This window comes from Geotrypetes seraphini, chromosome 9 (assembly GCF_902459505.1).
Source record: "Geotrypetes seraphini chromosome 9, aGeoSer1.1, whole genome shotgun sequence".
Classification (NCBI taxonomy): Eukaryota; Metazoa; Chordata; class Amphibia; order Gymnophiona; family Dermophiidae; genus Geotrypetes; species Geotrypetes seraphini.
Window position 1 is genome coordinate 67,665 of NC_047092.1, and position 27,315 is coordinate 94,979.

General features: G+C 48.4%; 1 protein-coding gene across 1 annotated transcript in view; it reads left to right on the plus strand.

Annotated features, from left to right (window-relative positions):
* Positions 1 to 3,511: 3,511 nt before the first annotated feature.
* LOC117366720 (guanine nucleotide-binding protein G(i) subunit alpha-1) overlaps positions 3,512 to 27,315 on the plus strand; it is a 143,189-nt gene continuing 119,385 nt past the window's right edge. The window contains exons 1-3 of the mRNA XM_033958464.1: positions 3,512 to 3,897; positions 25,642 to 25,684; positions 25,782 to 25,923. Of these exons, the coding sequence (XP_033814355.1) occupies positions 3,780 to 3,897; positions 25,642 to 25,684; positions 25,782 to 25,923 (303 nt within the window). The 5' untranslated portion in view covers positions 3,512 to 3,779. The remainder of the gene's footprint in view (positions 3,898 to 25,641; positions 25,685 to 25,781; positions 25,924 to 27,315) is intronic.

The window sequence follows — 27,315 nt, forward strand, 5'->3', positions numbered from 1 at the left end:
CAGAAGAGTCTCAGCTCCTGCGTGTACATCCTGCTCGTGGCTTTCCATTATGAGCAGAAGAGCCTCGGAACCCATGTACATCCCGTTCGTGGCTTTCCGTTATCAGCAGAAGAGCCTCAGCCCCCGTGAATACCTCCCGCTCGTGGCTTTCCGTTATCAGCAGAAGAGTCTCAGAACCCGCGTGTACACCCCGCTTGTGGCTTTTCGTTATCAGAAGAGCCTCGGCCCCCATGTGTACATCCCGTTCGTGGCTTTCCGTTATCAGCAGAAGAGCCTCGGAAACTGTGTGTACACCCTGCTCGTGGCTTTCCGTTTTCAGCAGAAGAGTCTCGGAACCCGCGTGTACACCCCGCTTGTGGATTTCGTTATCAGCAGAAGAGCCTCGGCCCCCGTGTGTACATCTCGTTCGTGGCTTTCCGTTATCAGCAGAAGAGCCTCAGCCCCCGCGAATACCTCCCGCTCGTGGCTTTCCGTTATCAGCAGAATAGTCTCGGCTCCCGCGTGTACATCCCGCTTGTGGTTTTCCGTTAGCACCGACAGAGCATCGTCTTCCACCATCACCAGAAGAGCCTCAGCTCCTGCGTGTACATCCCGCTCGTGGCTTTCCGTTATCAGCAGAAGAGTCTCGGCCCCGCGTGTACACCCCACTTGTGGCTTTTCGTTATCAGCAGAAGAGTCTCGGCTCCCGCGTGTACATCCCGCTTGTGGTTTTCCGTTAGCACCGACAGAGCATCGTCTTCCACCGTCACCAGAAGAGCCTCAGCTCCTGCGTGTACATCCTGCTCGTGGCTTTCCATTATGAGCAGAAGAGCCTCGGAACCCATGTACATCCCGTTCGTGGCTTTCCGTTATCAGCAGAAGAGCCTCAGCCCCCGCGAATACCTCCCGTTCGTGGCTTTCCATTATCAGCAGAAGAGCCTCGGAACCCGCGTATACACCCCGCTTGTGGTTTTCCGTTAGCACCGACAGAGCATCGTCTTCCACCATCATCAGAAGAGTCTCAGCTCCTGCGTGTACATCCTGCTCGTGGCTTTCCATTATGAGCAGAAGAGCCTCGGAACCCATGTACATCCCGTTCGTGGCTTTCCGTTATCAGCAGAAGAGCCTCAGCCCCCGTGAATACCTCCCGCTCGTGGCTTTCCGTTATCAGCAGAAGAGTCTCAGAACCCGCGTGTACACCCCGCTTGTGGCTTTTCGTTATCAGAAGAGCCTCGTCCCCCATGTGTACATCCCGTTCGTGGCTTTCCGTTATCAGCAGAAGAGCCTCGGAAACTGTGTGTACACCCTGCTCGTGGCTTTCCGTTTTCAGCAGAAGAGTCTCGGAACCCGCGTGTACACCCCGCTTGTGGATTTCGTTATCAGCAGAAGAGCCTCGGCCCCCGTGTGTACATCTCGTTCGTGGCTTTCCGTTATCAGCAGAAGAGCCTCAGCCCCCGCGAATACCTCCCGCTCGTGGCTTTCCGTTATCAGCAGAATAGTCTCGGCTCCCGCGTGTACATCCCGCTTGTGGTTTTCCGTTAGCACCGACAGAGCATCGTCTTCCACCATCACCAGAAGAGCCTCAGCTCCTGCGTGTACATCCCGCTCGTGGCTTTCCGTTATCAGCAGAAGAGTCTCGGCCCCGCGTGTACACCCCACTTGTGGCTTTTCGTTATCAGCAGAAGAGTCTCGGCTCCCGCGTGTACATCCCGCTTGTGGTTTTCCGTTAGCACCGACAGAGCATCGTCTTCCACCGTCACCAGAAGAGCCTCAGCTCCTGCGTGTACATCCCGTTCGTGGCTTTCCGTTATCAGCAGAAGAGCCTCGGAAACCGCGTGTACACCCCGCTTGTGGCTTTTCGTTATCAGTAGAAGAGCCTCGGCCCCCCGTTCGTGGCTTTCCGTTATGAGCAGAAGAGCCTCGGAACCCATGTACATCCTGCTCGTGGCTTTCCGTTATCAGCAGAAGAGCCTCAGCCCCCGCGAATACCTCCCGCTCGTGGCTTTCCGTTATCAGCAGAAGAGCCTCGGAACCCGCGTGTACACCCCGCTTGTGGTTTTCCGTTAGCACCGACAGAGCATCGTCTTCCACCATCATCAGAAGAGTCTCAGCTCCTGCGTGTACATCCCGCTCGTGGCTTTCCATTATGAGCAGAAGAGCCTCGGAACCCATGTACATCCCGTTCGTGGCTTTCCGTTATCAGCAGAAGAGCCTCAGCCCCCGTGAATACCTCCCGCTCGTGGCTTTCCGTTATCAGCAGAAGAGTCTCAGAACCCGCGTGTACACCCCGCTTGTGGCTTTTCGTTATCAGAAGAGCCTCGGCCCCCATGTGTACATCCCGTTCGTGGCTTTCCGTTATCAGCAGAAGAGCCTCGGAAACTGTGTGTACACCCTGCTCGTGGCTTTCCGTTTTCAGCAGAAGAGTCTCGGAACCCGCGTGTACACCCCGCTTGTGGATTTCGTTATCAGCAGAAGAGCCTCGGCCCCCGTGTGTACATCTCGTTCGTGGCTTTCCGTTATCAGCAGAAGAGCCTCAGCCCCCGCGAATACCTCCCGCTCGTGGCTTTCCGTTATCAGCAGAATAGTCTCGGCTCCCGCGTGTACATTCCGCTTGTGGTTTTCCGTTAGCACCGACAGAGCATCGTCTTCCACCATCACCAGAAGAGCCTCAGCTCCTGCGTGTACATCCCGCTCGTGGCTTTCCGTTATCAGCAGAAGAGCCTCGGCCCCCGTGTGTACATCCCGTTCGTGGCTTTCCGTTATCAGCAGAAGAGCCTCGGCTCTCGCGTGTACATCCCGCTTGTGGTTTTCCGTTAGCACCGACAGAGCATCGTCTTCCACCGTCACCAGAAGAGCCTCAGCTCCTGCGTGTACATCCCGTTCATGGCTTTCCGTTATCAGCAGAAGAGCCTCAGCCCCCGCGAATACCTCCCGCTCGTGGCTTTCCGTTATCAGCAGAAGAGCCTCGGCCCCCGTGTGTACATCCCGTTCGTGGCTTTCCGTTATCAGCAGAAGAGCCTCGGCTCTCGCGTGTACATCCCGCTTGTGGTTTTCCGTTAGCACCGACAGAGCATCGTCTTCCACCGTCACCAGAAGAGCCTCAGCTCCTGCGTGTACATCCCGTTCATGGCTTTCCGTTATCAGCAGAAGAGCCTCAGCCCCCGCGAATACCTCCCGCTCGTGGCTTTCCGTTATCAGCAGAAGAGCCTCGGCCCCCGTGTGTACATCCCGTTCGTGGCTTTCCGTTATCAGCAGAAGAGCCTCGGCTCTCGCGTGTACATCCCGCTTGTGGTTTTCCGTTAGCACCGACAGAGCATCGTCTTCCACCGTCACCAGAAGAGCCTCAGCTCCTGCGTGTACATCCCGCTCATGGCTTTCTGTTATCAGCTTCTGCCCCCGCATGTAATCCTGCTCGTGGCTTTCCGTTATCAGAAGAGCCTCGGAACCCGCGTGTACATCCCGCTCGTGGTTTAGCTTTAGCACCGACAGAGCATCGTCTTCCCCCGTCAGCAGCAACAGCAGAGGAATCTCCACGCCCCTCTCTCGCAGCCCGCCTCCTCCTCGAGTCCGTTGACGTCACCTAACGCTTGCGTCCGTGCTTGGTGGGACGGTTGGCAGCGCGCGGACGTGCCCGTGCTGGAAGCGCGTGCGCGGCTGCAGGAAGGGACTGGCCAGTGTCGGCGCTCGTCAGCCAGTGCGTGAGGCCCGCAGAGAGAGTGTGGGAAAGAGAGCGAGGCCCCGCGGGAGCGAGAGAGCGAAGTCGGCCTTCCGTGGCTCTGCCTGTCGGACCGTCTGCCGTCATGGGCTGCACGCTGAGCGCCGAGGACAAGGCGGCCGAGGTGAGGAGCAAGATGATCGACCGCAGCCTGCGCGAGGATGGCGAGAAGGCGGCCCGCGAGGTCAAGCTCCTGCTGCTGGGTAAGAGACGTCTGCCTCGGCGCTCTCGAAGGCTTCTCCCCTCCCCCCCCTTCCTCTCGTGACGCCGCCGCTCTCCTCGCGCCTCTGCCGCCAACGGTGACAGGAAATGCGGCTCTTTGTGCAGCCGAGCCTTCCTTCCTTCCTCCCTCCCTCCCCGCCCGCCGCAGCGCTAGAAAGTTTGCCAGAGCCCCCGACTCGCCCCATCCTTCCGGCCGGCCCTGGCTAGCAAACGGGCCCTCTCCGTTGCTTCCTCTTTTACGCTTTCCTCTCCATCTTCCGCTGCCCGGACACTCCCTGCGCAGCTCTTCTCCGCTTCTTTCGAAGCTGTCGCCCTTCGTTCGCTTTGTGCAGGAGTCGAAACGTCCCGATGCACTTGAGCTCACTTGCTTAAATGCATAGTCTAAAATCATCCTTCAACTTTTAGCTTCTGCTTTTATCGTTGCACCAATGTTTTTTAACTTCAAGAAAAATAGGTGGCTCTTTGGTGAATGCAATCCAAAAAGTTTCAAACCCTGTTTAAAAGGGTCACAACGACAGTCTCAATTGTGTAAGGAAAGCGGGGTAAAATGGTAATCCTGTTTCTAACTAACGACAATAGTTGCCATCTGTCGGTAGTTGAATTTGAAATTGTGTATATTAAACTTTTTTTTAAATTTGTAATAGAAATATTATTCGGTTGTTCCACATCATTTAAAACTAAGAACATGATTTGCCTATAGGAATTGTTGTTTCAGTATCTACTATAAAGTGCTCACTTAACTAGCTACAATCCCAACCCTGCGTATGTTCTGTTCTCTCAGGGTTTTCTCAGTTGGCATCATGCTTGTTGTTGCAGGTTTCCAGGTCTTGCATCTTGTCAGGTAAAAACTCACGTTTCAGCCATCGTGCTGTGAAGTCTGCAGTTTCTCTTTATATATACTGAATCCTCAGACCTGGTTGTGAACAGGATGGTCCAATGATCATGAATTTAAATTTTGGCAGGAAAGTTTGTTGATTTCCCGTCAAAATCCTTCCCTGTTCTCAATCAGGTCAGTGGACCCACTATATATAAAGACATACTGCAGACCTCACAACATACCTTGAAGAAAACCACAGCATGATGGCTGAAATGCCAATTTCTACCTGACAAAGACGCAGCAAGACCCAGAAACCTGCAAGAAGCATATTTATGCATATAAATTGGAGCAGTGACAAGTATGACACCTCTGCTTCTGTGAACATTAGAATAGCCTTGCTGGGTCAGACCAATGGTCCATCAAACCTAGTAACCTGTTTTCACAGTGGCCAATCCAAGTCACTAGTACCTGGCCAAAACCCAAGGAATAACAACATTTCATGCTACTGATCCAGGGCAAGCAGTGGCTTCCCCCATGTTTTTTTCAATAACAATCTGGATGAGTGGAGGTGAATGTGAGCCAGGCTTTTGGCCGCCTATTCTGTTGCTTCATAGCTATGTGCTGCAAAGTGTCACCATAATCCTCCCATTCGACCCATCAGAGACCACCACCACAACAAAGATAGAAACAACCTTAGACACAGTAGAAAAATGGATGATGGATCACAAACTAAAACTAAATTCTGAAAAAACAAAATTCCTTTTGCTCGAAAAAGCCCAAACTCCTACCATCACTGAACTGAAAATCAAAAATACCAAATACCCAATACAACCCGAACTAAAACTCCTAGGAGTTACGATAGACAGATGTTGCACAATGCAGCCCCAGATCAACAAAACAACCCAGAAAGCTTTTCTAACCATGAGAAATCTCCGTAAAATCAGAAAATTCTTTGACCAAGCACAATTTAGACTAATTGTCCAATCCCTAGTCTTAGGTCTGCTGGATTATTGCAACTCCCTATATCTTCCTTGTCCAGCCACTATGATAAAACAACTCCAGACCATACAAAACACCGCCCTCAGATTGATCTACTCACTCAAAAAATATGATCACATAACAACTGCCTTCTTAGACTCTCACTGGCTACCCATACAAGCACGAATCCAATTCAAATTCTACTGCCTGATATTCAAAGCATTGCACGGCTCTTCCCCCTCCTATCTAAATAACCGCTTAAACCAAATCTCCACCTCAAGACACAGAAGAACCTCGAACCCTTTCGCCTTCCCCCCACTCAAAGGCACACAACGCAAGAAAATGTTTGACAACCTTCTAGCAACACAAGCAGCAAAAATCAACCATTCCATCTCCAATCTTATGACAATATCAGACAACTTCAAAACATTCAGAAAAGAAATCAAAACCCTGCTTTTCAAAAAATTCATCCAAATATCTTAACCCCTCCTCTTTTACCTCCAGAAGATTCACCTACCATCAGATAACCTTCCCCCAAATTACCCACCTTAACACCTTCCAATTAAACAAATACCATCAATAGATTGTAACCTACCCTTTCTAACTGCATTCCATATGTATTTTTCGTACAATTCTTCACTGTCAGTTTAATTTCCATCCTATAAATTCACATAGAATTTTTCTTTTTTCAACCATCTTTATTTTCTCTTCTTTATTAATTTCCAGGTACTTTAGTTAGATTGTGAGCCTTCGGGACAGTAAGGGAATTTTTTAAGTACCTTCTTACTTCTCATTTATAATCTTAATATATATTTTTATCAAACCGCTTAGAACCTAACGGATGTAGCGGTATATAAGAAATAAATTATATTACATTACATATACATATCCCAACTTATTTGAAAACCTATTAATTATGAATCCCCCAGTTCTTGATGAGAGAAAAGGTGCTCATGGGTAGATTTGTCATTTTCACTTTGTTTCTTGGCTTTCTTTGGGGCTAGTCAACAAAAACATATTTAATCTCCACTACCTCTTCCGGGAGACTGTTTCACGCGTCTACCACCCTTTCTGTAAAAAAGTATTTCCTTAGATTGCTCCACAGCCTATCATCTCTTAACTTCATCCTATGCCCTCTAATTCCAGAGCTTCCTTTCAAATGAAAGAAACTCGATTCATGTGCATTTACATCATGTAGGTATTTAAACATCTCTATCATATCGCTCCTCCCACATTTCCTCCAAAGTATACAGATTGAGATCTTTAAGTCTGTCCCCATACGCCTTATGAGGAAGACCACATACCATTTTAGTAGCCTTCCTCTGAACCAACTCCATCCTTTTTATATCTTTTTGAAGGTGTGGCCTCCAGAATTGTACACAATATTCTAAGTGAGGTCTCACCAAAGTCTTTTTCCTACTGGCCATACCTCTTCCTATGCAACCTAGCATCCTTCTAGCTTTTGCCATCACCTTTTCAACCTGTTTGGCCACCTTAAAATCATCACATACAATCACACCCAAGTCCCGCTCTTCCATCGTGCATATAAGTTCTTCACCCCCTAAACTGTACCCTTCCCTCGGGTTTTTGCAATCCAAATGCATGACCTTACATTTCTTAGCCTTAAATTTTAGCTGCCAAATTTCAGACCATTCTTCAAGCTTTGCTTGGTCTTTCTTCATGTTATTCACACCATCTGGCTTTCACAGGTATATCCCTCTTCAGGTCAGATAATCTGTGTCCCATAAGATGGAGTGGGCTTTGATAGCATTTCTAGTAGTTGGGAAGTAATACTAGTACTGGGCAAACTTCGGTCAGTTTTCTATATGGAATACTCGTGGTGGAATTCTGCACGACCGCACAATGCAGAATTTCCGCAGAATTGCAGACTTCCCATTTCCCCCACAGAATCTTGACCGTGTCAGCATCTTTGGGTCACGGTACGTGCAGTAATTCCTACTCACTGCCTGCTGCTAACCCGGAAGTCTCTCAGCGGCAGAGGAGAGGATTCCGGGTTAGTGGCAGGCAGCATGTGAAAGTCACTGCCGATAACCGAAACTCGAAGAAACAAACCTTAGAATACAGGGGAGGAGAGGAAGGAAAGTTGTTGGCACAGGGGGAGGGATAGGGTGAGAAGAAGGAAAGATGCTGGCACAGGAGGGGGGGAGGAGAGGGAGACATGCATGGTGAGGGGAGAGGATGGAATTGAATATAATCGAAGGGAGGAATGAAGAGATGGTACATGGAGGGGATAGAGAGATTTAACACGGCAAAGGGAAGGGAGTGAGAGAGAAGTGTTGGACATGTGGGTGGATGAGATTGAGGGAGAGATACACAGGAGGGGAAGAAGGAGGGAGATGTTAGATCCAGGAGCAGAATGGAGTGACAGAGAGATGCCTGGAAATGGGAGTGAGGGAAGATAGTAGAAGAAATGCTGGACCATGGGGGAGAGTGTGAGATGTTAGGCTATGAAGGTAAGTAGGGAAGGAAGAGAGCAGATGCTGGGCTATAAGGGTGGAGGAAGGAAGATGCTGAGAATGGTAGAGGAGGGAGGAGAGGGTGGCAAGGAAACAGATGAGAGGATAGATATAACAGAGTAGAAATATGGTAATGGATGTACATTGAAGGTGAAAGGGAATGGAGTATTGAAGAAAGAATAAGATGAGGAATGGGAGAGAATATGGAAATTTGATAAGTAGCTGAAAAGTGAAAAAGAAGAGAAGGGTAAGAAAGAGGCAGAAAAGAGCTAAAAAGGAATGGTCAATATGTCTGAGGCAGGAGTAGTGAGGAAATAGGAGAGAGTAGAAAAGACAAATGGATAGCAGCCGCTTGAAGGAGAATTAGCAGAGGACAGGAAAGTAGAAAAAAAGAAACGAACCAACATGATGCAAAAATAAAATATCCAGACTGCAAAGGTAGAAGAAAAACATTTTATTTTAAATGAAATAAGGATAATAATTAGCAAAAATATTGTCTAAATTTTGACAATTAAAGTTGCAGAATTTGCTAATTTTGTGCACAGAATTTTGATTTTTTTTGTGCAGACTTCTGCCAGGACTAATAGAGAAGGGTAATTAGTGGAGTGCCACAGGGATCTATATTGGGAGCAGTACTATTTAACATATTTGTAAATTGGAAAACGAATGAGGTGATTAAATTTGTAAATTGGAACAACGAATGAAGTGATTAAATTTGCAGATGACAATACACTGTTCAAAGTTGTTAAAATGCATACGGACTGTGAAAAATTACAAGCAGAGTTTAGGAAATTGTAAGACTAGGCATCCAAATGGCAGATGAAATTTAATATGGACAAATGCAAACTGATGCACTTTGGGAAGAATAATCCAAATCATAATTGCCAGATGCTAGGGTCCACCTTGGGGGGCCAGTGCCCAAGAAAAAGATCTAGGTGTCATTGTAGACAGTGCGCTGAAATCGTCTGCCCAATGTGCGGTGGCAGCCAAAAAAAGCAAACGATGCTAGGAATTACAGTATTAGAAAAGGGGTGGTAAATAAGACTAAAAATATTATAATGCCTCTTTCCAGTGCATTGGGAATGGTATGCTGATCCGTAGGGTACTCTGTCCATTCTTGCAAGCATACTGCAGAAAAATGTCAATCACAGCTTTTGAAACCTCCACCTTCTCCTAGGAGTCTGCTGCCCCCTTGTTTCTCTTTTTCAGGCGAGAAGGAAAGGGCAATACCTCCTGAGGAGATATGTAGATCTGTAACATGGTCTTTCACTATATTCTTTAGGGTGGATATAGCAGTGCTTGAGGATTCTGCTGAAAGCAGGCTTCTCTCTCTCACCTGGGACTTCAGGGACTGCTTAGGCATGTCACCTAAGGTTCAGCATATCATTCTTATTGCACTGGAAAAAGAGATTAGGTTCCTACCTTTGATAATATCTTTTCCAATAGATAAGAATAGTATGCTGAACCCCTCCCATAAACAATTATTATCCCAGGACAAGCAGGCATGATATTCTCACATGTGGGTGACGTCATCTACGGAGCCCCAGCGCGGACAGCTTTTCAAGCAAACTTGCTAGAAGTTTCAAGTTTGCACACTGCACCACGCATGTGCATGCCTTCTCGCCCACTAGAGGGCGCATCCCACCTCGTGGTCCTCAGTTCAATTTTTTCCGCGGAGCCAGAAAGCCCTGTGGATCTGAGCTCCAGTTGTATTGCCTTCTAGCTGCCGCGTTTCGTTGTTCTTTTATTTGAATAAGTTCGCGGTGCTGCTTTCTTGTCTTTTCGTTTCTTTTCTTTTTCAAAAAAAAAAAAAAAAAATATTTTATTTTTCGTTGGGCTCCGGGGGCTCCCGGAAGCCGTGGCCGCGGGACGTCGGTCGTTCCCGGCCTTCTTCTTCGTTGATGTCCCGTCCTGTTACGGGATTTAAAAAGTGCAGCCGGTGTGAGAGGTTACTTTCCATCACTGACCCTCACCGGTGGTGCATTGTCTGTCTTGGGCCGGATCATCCGACAGCGTCGTGTGATCGCTGTGCTACTTTCCAAAACAGAGCCCTCCGTCGCCGTAAGGCCAGAATGGCGGAATTGTTCGCCGTCGACACGCCGCCTAAGGCCTCGACGTCGGCCTCGGCCTCGGCCCCGGCCTTGACCTCGGCCTTGGCGTCCTCGGGGGCCTCGGCTTCGCCTCGGCCCTCGTCTTCTAAGGCGTCTACAGGGAAGCCGGCTTCGGGTAAGTCCTCTGTTCCATCCCCTTCAGCAAAGAAGCCATCTTCGACTCAGGCTAAGGCGGGTGGGTCGACCCCAGCCCCGCCTCGGACCTCGACTTCGCACACCCCGAGGGAATACTCGAGACCGAGGTCGCCCTCCAGGGAGTGTGCTCCGGACTCGGAACTCCCCACCTTCGTGGGGATTCCGGCCTTCCAGGAACTCCTTCGAGCCCTGATTTCATCGGAGCTGACGGGGGCCCTGGAAGTGTTGCAGCGGGCTGCGGTTCCGGCGGCCTCGACCTCGGCCGGGGCGCCTTCGGTCTCGGAGGCTCCGGCCTCGGCTCCCTCGACCTCGGGAGCCCCGGCCTCGGTGACCTCGGTCTCGGGTACTGTGGCCCCCTTAACCTCGGTCTTGGCCTCGCCCCTGACCTCGACCTCGGGGGGGGCCGCCTGAGCGGAGTGTGAGGCCCAAGGAAAAGTTGCGCAGAGTGCGCCGTCTTTCCTCCTCTTCCTCGGGGTCTTCCCGGGACGCCTCGCCCTCGACGCGACCTCGGACGAGGCGCCGATCGAGGAAGTCTAAGCGGCCGCGAGGCTCGCCCCGGCACGATCGTTCCTCGCCGCTCGGGGGCGAGGCGCTGCAGGTGTCGGAGTTGCGCCTCGACAACCCGAGGCTCCTCCGATCACCTCATGGGAAGTCTTCCCGTGCCGCCTCGCCGAGGAAGTGGGAGAGTGTCCCCCGGACCCCGGGGTCCTCACCCAAGGGTTCTGCGAGGCGGAGAATTTCTCCTTCCCCCTCGAGGGCCTTGGAGAGGGGGTCCTGGGACTCGGGGTCAGTTGGGGATCCTCATTATTCCCATGAGGCCTCTCCCCTCTCCTCGGTGGGGCGGTCGAGAACCCCGTCTCCCCCGGCCAGGCCGTCCTCATTTTCCTCCTTTGTTCAGGACATGGCCCGAGCCCTGGGGTTAGACCTGATGGTCGGTTCTCAATATTCCAAAGAATTTTTGGAGGAACAGGACCTTCCCACTCCTCCTAGAGAGGTGCCTAGGCTCCCCCTCAACAGAGTCCTTCTGCAGACCTGGTTGAAGAACTTGTCAAACCCTCTTACAGTCACGTCTGTGCCTTCAAAAATGGAAGCGAAATATAGGACGGTGCCCCCTAAAGGGTTCGAAAAGGCGCAGCTCTCCCACCAGTCTCTTCTGGTGGAGTCTGCCCTTAAGAAATCACAGCCCTCACGGGTTTCTGCGGCGGTTCCACCCGGCAGGGAGGGGCGGACCCTGGACAAGTTTGGCCGTCGCCTCTATTCAAATTCCCTGATGGCCACCAGGGTTCTAAATTATGCCTTCACCTTTTCCTCCTATTTGCGTGGCATGGTGAAGGACCTTCCTCAATATCGAGACTCGTTACCGGACTCCCAGAGAGCAGGATTCGATAAGTTTATGTCCAACCTGTCTCAATTGCGGTTGTACCTATTTCATGCGGTGTATGACGCATTTGAGCTGGTTTCGAGGGTGTCGGCCTTCGCAGTGGCCATGCGCCGCTTGGCCTGGCTTCGCACCCTCGACATGGACCCAAACCTGCAGGAACGTCTTGCAGATTTGCCTTGTGTGGGGTCCGAGTTATTTGACGAGTCCTTAGATGCGGCGACCAAGCGGTTGTCGGAGCAGGAGCGCTCGTTAGCATCCCTGGTCCGCCCCAAACCTAGGCCCCCGCCGCAGAAACCTTTCCGGCCTCCGCCGCGCCGATATCCTCAGAAGTCGACCCCGGCTTTCTCAAGGCCACCTCCGAGACGTCCGTCTCAGCGAGGCAGAGGGGGACAAACCCAAGCCCCGGCGCAGGGTCCTTCTAAGCCCGCGCCTTCCTTTTGACGGGCTGAGCGGACGGGGCGGGTTCCCCTCCGCGATATCACAGGAACCCCTTCCTATCGGGGGGCGTCTTCAGTTCTTCCGGGTGGCATGGACCGAGATAACCTCAGACGCTTGGGTGCTCCGGACCGTCTCCGAGGGCTACTCGCTCAACTTTGTATCCTCGCCACCGGACCATCCTCCAAATCTGGCCTCTTGCAACCGATCGCAGCTGCCGACCCTTCTGGCCGAGGCCAGGGCCCTATTGGTGCTTCGGGCGGTCGAACCGGTCCCCCAGGACCAGCGGGGTACGGGGTTTTACTCCCGTTACTTTTTGGTTCCAAAAAAGACCGGGGACCTGCGCCCCATACTGGACCTCAGGAAGCTCAACAAATTCCTGGTCCGGGAGAAGTTTCGAATGCTGTCTCTCCCGGTCTTATATCCTCTTTTGGAGGAGGGGGACTGGATGTGCTCCCTCGACTTGAAGGAAGCATACACCCATGTTCCGGTGCATCCCGCCTTCCGAAGATTTTTACGATTCCAGGTGGGGGATTTGCACCTACAGTACAGGGTCCTGCCCTTCGGCCTGGCTTCATCTCCACGAGTCTTCACGAAGTGCATGGTGGTGGTTGCGGCAGCCCTGAGGTCTCGTGGGCTTCATGTGTTCCCTTACCTGGACGATTGGCTTATCAAAGCCCCGACCAGGGAGGGGGTTATCTCAGCGACCCGACGGTCTATTGCCTTCCTGCAGAGCCTCGGGTTCGAGATAAACTTTCCAAAATCTCAGTTGTGCCCGGCTCAGTCTCTTCAATTTATAGGCGCGGTGCTGGACACGGTGCGCCTGCGCTCCTATCTCCCGCCCCAGCGGTTGGAAGCCTTGGTCCGGATAGGCCGTCAGGTTTCTCAACTATCGGTGGTGTCGGCCCACCGCATGATGATACTGCTCGGGCATATGGCGTCGACGGTCCACGTCGCTCCGTTTGCCAGGCTGCATCTGAGGATCCCACAATGGACCCTCGCTTCCCAGTGGCGTCAGGAGTGCGATCCAGTGTCTCGCCTCATTGCGGTGACTCCGCTTTTGCGGAAATCGCTGCGTTGGTGGACAAACTCTTCACATCTGTCCAAGGGTTTACTGTTTCTCACCCCTCCGTTTCGCAAGGTTCTGACCACAGACTCCTCGGAGTACACGTGGGGAGCCCACATCGACGGTCTTCGCACGCAGGGCCTGTGGTCTGCCGAGGACCGTCGGTGTCACATCAACGTGCTAGAGCTTCGGGCCATCTTTCTAGCACTCCGAGCATTCGTTCACATAGTGCGGAATCAGGTTGTCCTCGTCCGCACGGACAATCAAGTGGCAATGTACTATGTGAACAAGCAGGGTGGAACGGGCTCTTGGCCCCTCTGCTCGGAGGCTCTTCGCCTTTGGGAGTGGGCGGTCTCCCGGAACATCTTCCTTCGGGCGGTCTACATCCAAGGAGAACTGAATTGTCTGGCAGACAAACTCAGTCGACTTCTGCAACCGCACGAGTGGACTCTACACTCAGCAGTTCTGCGCGAGGTTTTCGCTCGCTGGGGAACGCCGCAGGTGGATCTGTTTGCCTCGCCGGAGACCCACAAACTGCCCCTGTATTGTTCTCGGATGTACTCGCGGGACCGTCTGGAGGCCGATGCCTTTCTTCTCGATTGGGAGGGGAGGTTCCTGTATGCGTTCCCTCCTTTTCCTCTGATCATGCGAACGTTAGTACATCTGAAATCGTCCACGGCCACGATGATTCTCATTGCACCTCGGTGGCCGCGTCAGCACTGGTTCTCCCTACTGCTTCAGCTCAGTGCCAGGGAGCCTCTTCTTCTGCCTGTGTTTCCTTCTCTGCTGTCACAGAGTCAAGGATCCATGTTACATCCCAATCTGCAGTCATTACACCTGACAGCCTGGTTTCTTGCTCCCTAACTGCGCCTGATCTGTCTCAATCGGTGAGGGAGGTATTGGAAGCCTCACGCAAGATTTCGACGAGGCTTTGTTATTCGCAGAAATGGACCAGGTTCTCTACCTGGTGTTCGTCTTTTCACCTGGATCCGGTGTCGGTTCCGGTGTCCTCGGTTTTGGACTATTTATTCCACCTGTCGCACTCTGGCCTGAAAACCACTTCGGTGCGTGTTCATCTTAGTGCTATTTCTGCCTTCCATCAACATCTGGATGGCTGCCCTCTGTCGCTCCATCCTTTGGTGACACGCTTCATGAAAGGGTTACTCAGGGTTTGTCCCCCTCTTAAGCCTCCTTCAGTCGTGTGGAATTTGAATGTGGTGTTGGCTCAACTGATGAAACCCCCTTTTGAGCCACTCAACAAGTCTCTATTGAAATTTCTGACTTGGAAGGTGGTGTTTCTGATTGCCCTCACCTCCGCTAGGCGGATTGGCGAGTTGCAAGCCTTGGTTGCGGACCCTCCTTTCACTGTCTTTCATCATGACAAGGTGGTTCTCCGTACCCATCCTAAGTTTTTACCTAAAGTGGTTTCTGATTTCCACCTCAATCAGTCCATTGTCCTTCCGGTATTCTTCCCTAAGCCCCACTCCCATCCTGGCGAGACGGCGCTTCACACGCTTGACTGTAAGAGGGCGTTGGCTTATTACCTTCAACGCACCAGGTCTCATCGGAAGGTTCCTCAATTGTTTTTGTCCTTCGATCCTAATCGATTAGGGCATCCGGTTTCCAAGCGCACTCTGTCTAACTGGTTGGCTGCTTGCATTTCCTTTTGCTATGCTCAGGCTGGACTTCCGCCCCCGGGTCGAGTCACGGGGCATAAGGTCCGAGCGATGGCAGCTTCGGTTGCTTTCCTCCGATCCACTCCTATGGAGGACATATGTAAAGCTGCCACTTGGTCTTCGGTTCATACGTTCACCTCTCATTACTGTCTGGACACTTTATCCAGGAGTGACGGCCGGTTTGGCCAGTCAGTTTTGCAAAATCTGTTTTCCTAAATTGCCATCCTCCCACCTGCCCTTTTTTGGTTGGCTTGGAGGTCACCCACATGTGAGAATATCATGCCTGCTTGTCCTGGGATAAAGCACAGTTACTTACCGTAACAGGTGTTATCCAGGGACAGCAGGCATATATTCTCACAACCTGCCCGCCTCCCCGGGGATGGCTTCTATGCTAGTTATGGAACTGAGGACCACGAGGTGGGATGCGCCCTCTAGTGGGCGAGAAGGCATGCACATGCGTGGTGCAGTGTGCAAACTTGAAACTTCTAGCAAGTTTGCTTGAAAAGCTGTCCGCGCTGGGGCTCCGTAGATGACGTCACCCACATGTGAGAATATATGCCTGCTGTCCCTGGATAACACCTGTTACGGTAAGTAACTGTGCTTTCAGAACCCTTGGATGTATTCCGTCCGGACCCGGGGATTTGTCAGGTTTTAGTTTTCCTATCTGCCTGCGTACGTCTTCAAGGCTCACTTCTATGTATGTTAATTTTTCTGTTTGACTTCCATGAAAGAAACCGCAGTAGAGATTTCTACCATGGCTCACGACACTTAATGATCTGAAGCTGCTCTGGTGCTCATAGAGATGTGTGTGGGTTTGGGGTTTTTTTGGCGTGGGGGTGGGGGAGAATAAATAAGGTTTAATCCTGTCGTACTCAGTGAACAAATGTTTGTTTATGAAGAGTTAGAAGCACTAGAAAAATTATCTTAAAATGCAGGATTTTTTTTTCTGTTGAGTAGTTATTTTAACAGCAACTAAATGCTTTAACATCTATAAAGGTTGGATTTTTTTTGTGTGTGATATGGCACTGTTTATAATGGCATAATAAAGCTTCTTAATTGCTCTGCGACTCCTGAATCTCACTGGGATTTAGTTATTGCCCCTGGCCTATGCATTTACAGTAATATATTGTACAGAGACTCAATTAATTTGATTATGTTTAGCGAACCAAAATAATTAGGTGACAATAGGGCCCTGTGTGCTAAAATGGTTTACTTCAGTAGTGCTTAAATATTTGTTATGTGTGAGGTTTAATTGTGAGTTCCTGTTCTGGTTATGTAATTAGTTATTACAGAACTTTATTTTACATACTACCATACTTGATTTACTAAGTATATTTTTGCTGATTAAAAAGTTAACTTTAAAATTTTATACCTTTATACCTTGGGTTTATTTTTTTTCCCATGATCCATTCAGAGATAAAGGCCATATTCTATTATAGGTTTAGATTTAGTTCACATCTAGTGGTTCAAGGTAATCACATTCAGATATAGTAGATAATTTTATTTCTCCCTGAAGGACTTAGTCTAAATTGGTACCTAAGGAAATGGGAAGTTGTAACTTTTAAAGATCACAATAAGCATCAGGGTTTAAAACTTGGCTTCCAGTGCACTGCTATAATCATTTGCTTGCTTTCAGAATTTCTGCTGTAGTTTTTGTGATTTTTCTCTGAATATCTCTTATGGTCTTAATACCCTTTTTTAAATTTTATTTTTAAAAATTAATTGATAATACCTATGAATTTTAAAGTACTCTTGCTCTCTTTCTATTCTCCTTGGTACTAGGGATGGTTAACAAGAATGTTATAATACCACTTTATCCCAGGACAAGCAGGCAGCCTATTCTCACATATGGGTGACGTTATCGGCGGAGCCCGGATGCGGAAGCTCGCAAGCATACTTGCTTGAAGAAACTCGAAGTTTCGAGTCGACCGCACCGCGCATGTGCGAGTGCCTTCCCGCCCAGCATAGGGCGCGTCTCCTCAGTTCTCAGTTTTCCGCGGAGCCGAGAAGTCCGTCTTTGACTCTGCATTTAACTTAGTTACTTCGTGCCTTCTCTGAACCGCGGTTTGTATTCTTTTCTTCACGAATCACTGTTCCTACTTTATTTCTTTTATTTCTTGTTTAAAAAAAAAAACCAAAATAATTTTTCAATCTTCCGTCTGTCTGCCGGGGCAGGCCGCTCGGCCGCAGCCCAAGGGCTTCGATTTTGTGGCGGCTATTTTTCCTTCTATGTCCTGGCCTGTCACGGGCTTCTAGAAGTGTAGCCAGTGCCAGCGTGCGATTTCCCTTACGGACCCACACCGTCGATGCCTCAAGTGCCTTGGGCCGGAACATCAACCGAAGTCGTGTGAGCGCTGTGCTACTCTGCAACCTTAAGCCCTTAAACGTCGTCAGTCGTCATCTTATGGTGGAGAAGCTTTTTGGGATGGATTCTTCCTCCAATCCCTTGACTTTGAAGGCGCCCTTGGCCTCACCTTCACCTTCAACCGAGACTCCTCCTGCTTCTACTGCTTCCACCTCGAGCCTCATCAGACCTTTGTCGTTTGCAGCGGCTCTCTCTTCGGCGACTTCTGCTGTTTCTTCCTCTGTTTCATCAGGTCAGATAGCTCAGCAGAAAGTTCCAGCGGTGGTGCTTAAAGTGCCTAAGACTTCCAAGTCGAAGCACATTTACACTGCCTTGGTGGAACCTCTAGCCAAAGCTGGTGGTCCGGTTTCAGACGCGGATCCATCCTTGCCGGCTTCCTTCCAGACCATGTTGGAGAAGCAATTCATTCAGTTCCTTACTAATATGGGACCGAAGCTTCTTCCTGTCATCCAGCCTGGGCATTCAGCAGATTCCTGCGAGGTCGAGCCATTTCCTTTGCCTTAGTCTGAGCTTACACACTCTTTGCAGGGAGCAGAGTCCCTGCGAGTGTCTGGTTTGGCATCTAAGCACGTAAAGCAAGGAGCAGAATCTTTGCAAGTGCCTCGGCAGGAATCCTCACACTCTTTACAAGCTTCTGGGGCTTCGCCCTACAGCCTCCAGTCCTATCCATTCTTTGGTGGCATCGGCTGCTTCTATCTCCGAGGCGAAGTCTCCTTGTTCTTCGAGATCTGCTTCCAAGCATCGTTCTCACCGAAGATCGAGGCCTTCATCGAGGCATACTTCCAGGCATAGTTCTTCTTCTAAAGAACGTCCTTCTTCCACTAAGCCTCGATCTGCTCCTACTTCAACTAGACCGCCGACTCCTCGATCGAGGTCTCCACTTCCACATCTCGAGGATGCAGCGGTTTCGATTGCTTCGTCCAAGTCTCCATATTCTTTTGATGCCTTTTTTTTTCCTGCCGAAGCTTCATCTTCGACCCAGGCTGCCTCGACGACCTCGAGTCCTTCTCGAGCATTGGCGGATCAGCTATCTTTCTCCTCTTTTCTTCGTCAGATGGCAGTTGACTTGGATCTTCAATTAGATGCTGGTTCCAAATACTCTAAGGCAGGGGTGCCCACACTTTATGGGCTTGCGAGCTACTTTTATAATGACTAAGTCAAAATGATCTACCAACAATAAAATTAAAAAAAAAACACAAAGCACACTGAAAGGCAGAGAAAATGTTAATTATTCATATTCCGGGTTTTTTCAAAGAGGTCACGGCAGATGACTCTATGCAATGTCACCTCAGTAACAACCATACAAAAATAGACAAATATACTCCCTCCCTTTTTACTAAACCACAATAGTAGGTTTTAGCACAGGGAGTTACGCTGAATGCCTCGTGCTGCTCTCAATGCTCATAGGCTCCCTGCGCTAAAAAACGCTATTGCGGTTTAGTAAAAGGGAGCCATAGTGCAAAATATAGACAGCAGATATAAATTCTCAAAACCGACACATTTTGATCACTAAATTGAAAATAAAATCATTTTTCCTACCTTTGCTGTTTGGTGATTTCATGAGTTTCTGGTTGCACTTTCTTCTTCTGACTGTGCATCCAATCTTTCTTCTTTTCTTTCAGCCTCCTGTATGTTTCCTCTCCTCCAGACCTCATTCTCTCCCCCAACTTTTTCTTTCTGTCTCCCTGTTCCCCCTTCTTTCTGTCTCCCTGTCTGCCCCCTTTCTTTCTTTCTCCATGCCCTCCTGTCAGAATTACCATTCCACCTATTTTCCAGTATCACCCTTCTTTGTGTCCATCTCACCTATATCCCTATCTCACCACTTTTTCAGAATCTTCATTTGTCTCTGTCCTTGTCTTTACCCCATGTTCACCATTTGCCCTTTCAATGTCTTTATCTCTCCCCCCCACACTTTTTCAGCATTACTTCTATGTCTCTATTTCACCTCCTCTTCATGTCCCCTCTGTATCTCTATCCTTATTCAGTAGGTCCTGCTTACTCTATCTCTTCTTTGTGTCACTATCTCCATTTTCAGCTTTCCCCCCTTTTCCTTTGTTACTGCACCCGGTAGCCAGAATCTTTCCAGCTAGAATTTTTCCACCCTCCCCCCACTCCAGCCCAGCCCAGTATGAAATATTTCCTTGTTTCCCTCCCCTCTCTCTTCTCCTCCTTCACCCACGAGTCCTGCATCTGGCCCTCTCCCTTCTACCTGCACCCGGTAACACCCTCTGCTCCGCGGCTCTCTTCAGCAACTCGTCAGCAGCGGTGATCAAGACAGGCTGCCGACATCGAGGCCTTCCCTCTACGAGTCCCACCTTTGTGGAAAAAGGAAGTTGAAACAAGCGGGACTCGCAGAGGGTAGGCCCCGACGTCAGAAGTTTGTGTCGATCGCTGCTGCTGAGTTGCCGAAGAGAGCCGCGGAGCAGGGGGTGTGGCCGGAAGCAGGTAGAAGGGAGAGGGCTGCTGGAAGAGGTAGAAGTTCCGGAGAATGACACCGACCCGGGCCAGCATGATTTCTTTTTCAGGCTGTTGCTGCTGCCGCCGCCACGCCCCCCCCCCCCCCCCCGAAATGACAAAAACAGCCTAAAGCCCGGCGTCGGCGTCTTTGACGTCGGGGAGAGGAAGGCTGATAGGCCCGGTAGATCGGGACGGCAACACGAGTCTATCACAGAGCCCGGGATGGGCTCTGCGATCGACTCACGTTGCCTTCCTGAGCTACTGGTCGATCGCGATTGACGCGTTGGGCACCCCTGCTCTAAGGAGTACCTCGAAGTCATGCATCTCCCTCAACCTCCGATAGAGTCACTTAAGCTTCCTCTTCACAAGCTTTTGTCTCAGACTTTTGGCCGATGCCTGGAGACCCCTTATACCATACCGGCTGTTCCAGGCAAATTGGACTCTAGGTATAAAAGTGTACATCGCAAAGGGTTTGACAACTCACAGTTATCTTATCAATCCCTGCTTGTCGAGTCCTCCTTGAAGAGGTGCCATCCTTCCAAGGTTTATGCCACCGTTCCTCCTGGAAGGGAAGGGAAAACTATGGACAAATTCGGATGTCGCATCTATCAAAATGCCATGATGTCCTCTAAAGTCCTTAATTTTAATTTTAATTTTATTCACTTATTTTGAATTCCTTATCACTCTATTACCAAAATTCTTGACTTATTTGGATACTCAGAAGTACTTTGAATTTCAAGAAGTCATTGCTTCTTTATCACAACTCAGATTACATCTCCTTCAGTCATCTTATGATGCCTTCAAGTTGTCTGCCCGGGCAGCTGCTTGCTCTGTAGCCATGCGTCGCCTTGCCTGGCTTCGCACCATTGACATGGACCCCAATCTTCAGGACCGCTTGGCCAATATTCCTTGTGCAGGCAATGACCTCTTTGATGAATCCATCGAGGCAGCCACCAAAAAATTGTCTAAACATGAAAAATCCTTTGCTTCCATTGTCAGACCTAAGCCAAAGCCAGCTCCTGCCCAAACTACACACCCTCCTTCTATATATCAGAGGCGTTATGCTAAGAAACAGCAGCCTCAAAAGCAACAAAAATCTCAACATTCTGCTGCACCTAAGGCGACTCAGCCTTTTTGACTGTTTAAAACAGAGCATAACCTTCACCGTTCTGACTCTGACTTCTTATCCCCCTATAGGAGGTCGTCTCCATCATTTTTACCACCGATGGACGACAATTACATCCGACCTCTGGGGACTCACCATCATCAAAGAAGGATACTCTCTTCATTTCACTCAGATTCCTACAGACCTTCCTCCAAGAGAGTATCCTTCCAGTCCATCCCAGACCGCCCTTCTTCTTCAGGAAGCTCAAGCTCTGCTTCGCCTCCATGCCATCGAACCAGTTCCTTTGGAACAGCAGAATAGGGGTTTTTACTCACGTTACTTCCTTGTTCCGAAGATGATGGGCGATCTGCGACCCATTCTGGATCTCAGGGCTCTCAACCAATTTTTGGTCAAAGAAAAATTTCGAATGTTATCCCTGGCATCCCTTTATCCCCTTCTCGAGCAGAATGACTGGTTATGCTCTCTGGATCTCAAGGAGGCCTACACTCATATTCCCATTCATCCGGCCTCCCGCCAATACCTCAGATTTCGGGTGGGGAATCTGCATTTTCAATAGAGTGCTGCCCTTCGGTCTGGCTTCGTCTCCCAGAGTGTTCACCAAGTGCTTAGTTGTGGTCGTAGCAGCTCTAAGAAGTCATGGTCTTCAGGTATTTCCCTACCTCGACGTCTGGCTCATCAAAAATTCCACATCTTAAGGGGTTATTGTAGCGACCCAACGGACTACCTGGTTCCTACAAAGTTTGGGATTCGAAATCAACTTTCCCAAATTTCAACTTCAACCCTCTCAGAATCTACAATTCATTGGAGCTGTTCTGGACACTGTCCAACTCAGAGCATTCCTTCCACAATAACGTCTGGAAGCTCCGTTTGTTTTGGAAATTTTACTGCTAAGACTTCGACAGTGAAAAATACTCAACTAATGAGATAAGTTTTTGGTCGAGTTTTTCAAATCAGGACACTGCACACAGTATTTGATACAGAGCACTTGAAATAGTAATAGTATATTTGGAAGTATTTTTTCAGTATTGAATGGTGTGGGGTTCATTGAACTAAACATTAGCAACTAAAAAAAGAATACCTTAAAAATTTAAAAATGGAGATCTAAAGGCCAATGATTGGAGCAGGAGCATCTGAACTACGCAGATTTTTCCAGTTTATGACTGTGCTGCTATGCGTAGGCTCCATTTCTGAGGCCGTATAGGATGCCTGTATGTAGAGAGGAAAAAATTTTGTAACACTGTTGTGTATGGTCCGACAGAGTGGTATTTTGTTACTAGTTTTGTATTTCATATAATATACCACAGGGTTGTATTATTTTAGGTTTAACACTAGGGCTTTCAAAGTCTACCACATTTCTTCCACGTTATCGGTTTCTGCTTGGTTTTGTAGCACCTGGTGAACGAAGTGTCCCATTTCTTTGAAGTTTGTGTCCTTGAATTTGAGGGCCTTAGTCAGTGTGGTAGATTTAGTGAAACCTTTCCTGAGAATGAACCATACCATGTTGTGGTCACTGGAGGCCAATGTGTCACCCACCGAGACCTCTGTGACACTTTCTCCATTGGTAAGTATCAGGTCCAGTATTGCCTGATCCCTTGTTGGTTCAAACACCAGTTGCCTGAAGCTCTCATTAGTAATGTGAGCTTTGTCTGATATCTGTTAGGATGCTGTTGTTTTCCACGGGGCGGTAGATGCAGCATCTTGATTGCATCTAGTACATATTCACTTTAAAGGACATTCGTATTTCGCTCACATTGCATGGAGTTAGTACTGTTTTCATAGTTCCAGTATACTCCTCTTTACATTGCGAAACTTGATTTTTCCTAGGAGAATTTCTTTCTTCTTACAGGTCCTACAGTTTTCATCCTGCCGTTCCCTGACCTTCTGCACTTCATTCTGAGGGGATCTTGACTTCTTCCAATGATTCTTCAGGCTTTCTCATGAGGGAGAAGACGCTATAATGTCAGGTCAGGGGGCTATGAACATTTTTCAGGATGCTTGCAACTTTGCATCCTCCTCAGGTTTCCGGTTCGTTCTTGGAGTCTCTATGTTTTGTGTTTTCCTTTTAAGTGTTATTGGTCCTCAGGGCAGTTCTTGTAGTTCTTCAGGAACTAAGGGACGTTGTTCCACTTACTGCATGGTGCCCAAGACGGGGCTTTAGAAAGTGTAAATGTTAGTACTAGTGAAATCTACATCCTTGCTTTCACCCACTACTTATGAGGAATTTAGGAAACATTTGAAAACACACCTGTTCCTAAAGTATCTAGACAATTAATCCTCTCTTTTCTCCCCCCTCTATAGCGATTAACTTGTTCTATTGATCACTCTCTCCTCAAAAATGGATTTCCTGTCCTATTAACCCTCTTTCTTCCTCCCCTCTTAAAGTCAATCAATTTGTACCTTTGCTTAATCTTTGTAAACCGCATAGAACTTCACGGTATTGCGGTATATAAGCTGTTATTATTATTATTATCCGTAGAAGTTTTGTCAGCCGTAAGCCCGAGGTGATAATACCGCTGTACAGATCCATGGTAAGACCCCATCTAGAATACTGTGTACAATTCTGGAGACCACAGTACCAAAAGGATGTGCTGAGAGTTGAGTCGGTTCAGCGTATGACCAGCAGGATGGTCGCAGGACTCAAGTACCTTCCGTATGAGGAAAGGCTGGTCAAGTTACAGCTATACTCACTTGAGGAACGCAGAAAGAGGAGACATGATTGAGACGTTCAAATATGTCACGGGCCGTATCAAAGCAGAAGAAGATCTCTTTTTTCTTAAAGGACCCACGGTAACCAGAGGGCATCCGTTGAGAATCAGGGGAGGGAAATTCCATGGCGACACCAGAAAATATTTCTTCATCGAAAGGGTGGTTGATCGCTGGAATAATCTTCCACAACAGGTAATTGAGGCCAGCAGCATGCCTGACTTTAAGAAAAGATGGGATTGGCATGTGGGATCACTTCATAGGCGTAGTTAGAGGGTGGGTCATTGGTGTGGGCAGACTGGATGGGCCGTGGCCCTTTTCTGCCATCAATTTCTATGTTTCTATGAATTGTGTCAGATTTGAGAAATTACATCTGCTGTCTATATTTAACACTGTTCAGGGAGAAATGCATTTGTTTCTATTTCTCTGAAGGTTGTACTGCATGAAGAGTCTTGCATCTTAGGGTTTTGTTTGTATATATTTGTACTTTAGTTTCTGGTCCTGTATTTGCATAGGGGTTATCTGTGTTCTGCATGTGTGACCAAGGCCAGGTGTTCTGGTAGGAATGAATGTTGAGAAACATATAGTGTGCTTTGCGTAGTTTAATTTTGTGGCTAACCATTATGTATTGTTAATAAGATTATATTGTGTATATATGAAAAATGAATGGAAAAAATGGTATTATGATTAGTACTATTATGGGGGCGGAGTCTGGGGTGGAGCTTGTGGCCCCCCCCCAACAAAAATGCATTCCATTGCCTATGCTGATATATATTACTCCTTTCTGTAAGGAACAGTTTATTTTTTTGCAAGGATACAACAGGCATGCATTCATCTGACTGAGTCTGCCTGGCAGGCTAATAGTGAATATGGCAGATGCAGACCTTTGGACACCTTTGCAGCCTCCAAACTTCTCCTAAGAGTGATTGTTGCAGTTGTCTGGGTCTCACTTGATGGCTGAAACGTCAGATCTGCAAGATTCAGACAACTGCAACAATCATGATGCCAGATGCAGAAGCCCAAGAGAACTCTTCTTGAGTGTTTCTATTTTTGCTTTAAATAATTATTTGCCAGTCTTCTTGCTGAGACATGTTCTTAGGTCTCTTTCAGTGCAGTGTCTGAGATCTTGCTACAAATTTTCAGTACAGGCAGTCCCCGGGTTAAGTACAGGTTCCATTTTTTAAACTGTTCTTAAGTTGAATTTGTATGCAACTCGGATTCTAGTATTCTTCCCATCTTCTCCACCTCTGTGAGGCCCCTCTTACATTCCTTTCCATCTATCCCCACTGTTCCCTCTCCACCACCACATCCAACATTACTCCCTCTCATCTCCATACATCTACCTCACTTCTCTCCCACCACCATGTTAAGTAATTCTCTCTTCCTCCCTATGTCCAACAATTCTCCTCTTTCTTCATCTCCCCATGTGCACCATCTCTCTTTCCCTCTCTCTCAGACACCAATTCTCCCATTCTATTTCTTCCCCCACCTCAGCATTTCTTTCCCTCACTCCCTCCATTCTTCCATCCTATGGCTCATGCTGCCTTCCATCCCTCCATTCTGTGTCCCAAGTTCATGCACCCTCCTTCCTTCCATCCTTTGTCCGAAGTTTGTGCTCCTGAGTCCCAACGCACCCCTCTACTTAACTCCTGAGTTCCAACACACCCTTCTCTCTCCCTCCCTCCTTCCATTCTGTGTCCCAAGTACGGTGTCTCCCTCTGGCAAGTGTTTACATTCTTCTGGCTGGTTCCTTCCTCCTTCCAGCCGCAGTCGTTTCTCTGCACAAAGCTGCGGGCAGCGGCTTCTATGCGTGTCCCACGGTTGAGCCGGAAGCCTTCCCTCTGACGTTACTATATTTTCTCAATAACAGCATTTGAAATGTGTTTCCTCTGTAGACAGGTATCTAATAGTTGTAGATTCTATGAGTCATTCGAGTGTGTAATGTCTCTGGATGTAGGGTTTGAGAGGCACTCTTCATGAACTCTTTCTTCATTTCAGGAGCTGGTGAATCAGGGAAAAGTACAATTGTAAAGCAAATGAAGTAAGTAAGCAATTGATTTCAAAGTCCTGAAAAATCGGTATGTGTTGAATTTACAGGCATATGATTTCATTTCTCTCCTCCCCCCTTTTTTTTAAAGGATTATTCATGAAGCTGGTTACTCAGAAGAAGAATGTAAGCAGTATAAAGCTGTTGTCTACAGCAACACCATACAGTCTATCATTGCAATCATTAGGGCAATGGGAAGACTGAAGATAGACTTTGGTGATCCAGCAAGAGCTGTGAGTATTGAGGGAGCTTGGGGTGTACATCTAAACTGAGTAACTTTTTATAGGTCTTTTAAAGTACATGTTGCATATACTTAAGTTCTTTGAGAACAGTTTTCAAAGGAGTTTGCTTAAGTAACAAAACAGGGTAAAATACTAAGGCTAAAAATTGCTCTTTAAACCATGAAGAGCAGGAGTGGGAGAAGCATGAGGAGTTCATGTTGAAATGCCTGCTCATACTCATGCACTTTAATCTTCTATAAAGCCAGGAGGATTACCCTCCTCTGAGGTGGCGCTGTCTGGCGTGGACAACACAAGCAGGCAGTATATTCTCCCATGTGGGTGACGTCTTCCACTGAGCCCAGGTATGGACAGTGTAAAAAGTGCACTGTTACTTTAACTTCTTAAAGTCTTGAGACCAGCCGTACCACACATGCGCCGGTGCCCTCCCACCCGACGGCTCGCAGGACCATGGGAGGGTTTTTTTGTCATTCCAAAATCAACTAAAGTTCATTTTTGTGCCTTCCTGAGTTTTTTTTTTTTTTTTTTTCTTCAGTTTGTACATTGAATTACCTCATTTAATATTTATTTTGTGTTTTTCCCCTCTTCTATTTTTCAGGCCCTCGGATCCTCCTCAGCCTGATTTCAGGTCAGGAGCATTGAGCCTTTTTAGGCTACATCTTAACTTGACCCCCAGGACAATTGAGTCCTTCGACCTCTCTTTGGTGGCTTTTCCCTCAATGTCAAAGCCTTCTAGTGGCTTCAAGAGGTGTATTCTGTGTAACTGGACTATCTCAGTCACTGATCTGCACAGCTGGGGGTCTTTAGTGCCTTGGTCAGGTGGACATTTGCTCTTGCTGTTCAAAACTTCAAAAAAGATCTGCAGCTTTTTAAGAGCGCTGTTAAAAAAAAAAAAAAAAGAAAGAAAAAAGAGCAACATAGATCTTAATTGGAGAAATCTTTTAACTTGCGAGTGAGGGATTTCTCCTGTTAGCATCCCAGCCCAGGGAGTATTCAGGTTGAAAGAGCTCCTAACTCTCAACAGCCTCTTCCTCCCTCCTCCCCCCCTGCCATGCAGTCTGGAATGCCAGTGGACAAGTGCTGTGGGACCTGAAAGAACCAGCAGCTTAGTAGAACTGCTGGTTTTGTCTGTCCCAGTTGTGATGGGCCATTTCTGATTTTGGAAATGGATGAGGGAAGGACGGGTGTGCAGTTAGGTATGGCTCTAATTATCCACCTGAGGCATCGGGACATGTGGTCTTGATGTCTCTGATGGGAACAGTGACAATTTTTTCTTCACAGCTGTCTCCTGCCACTGCAATTCTGGTATGTCCCTTTCGGATTCAATACTCCTTTTTCTTATTTTTGGCGATTTCAAATTCGTTTTTGGTGTCTTCGGAGCTGTGT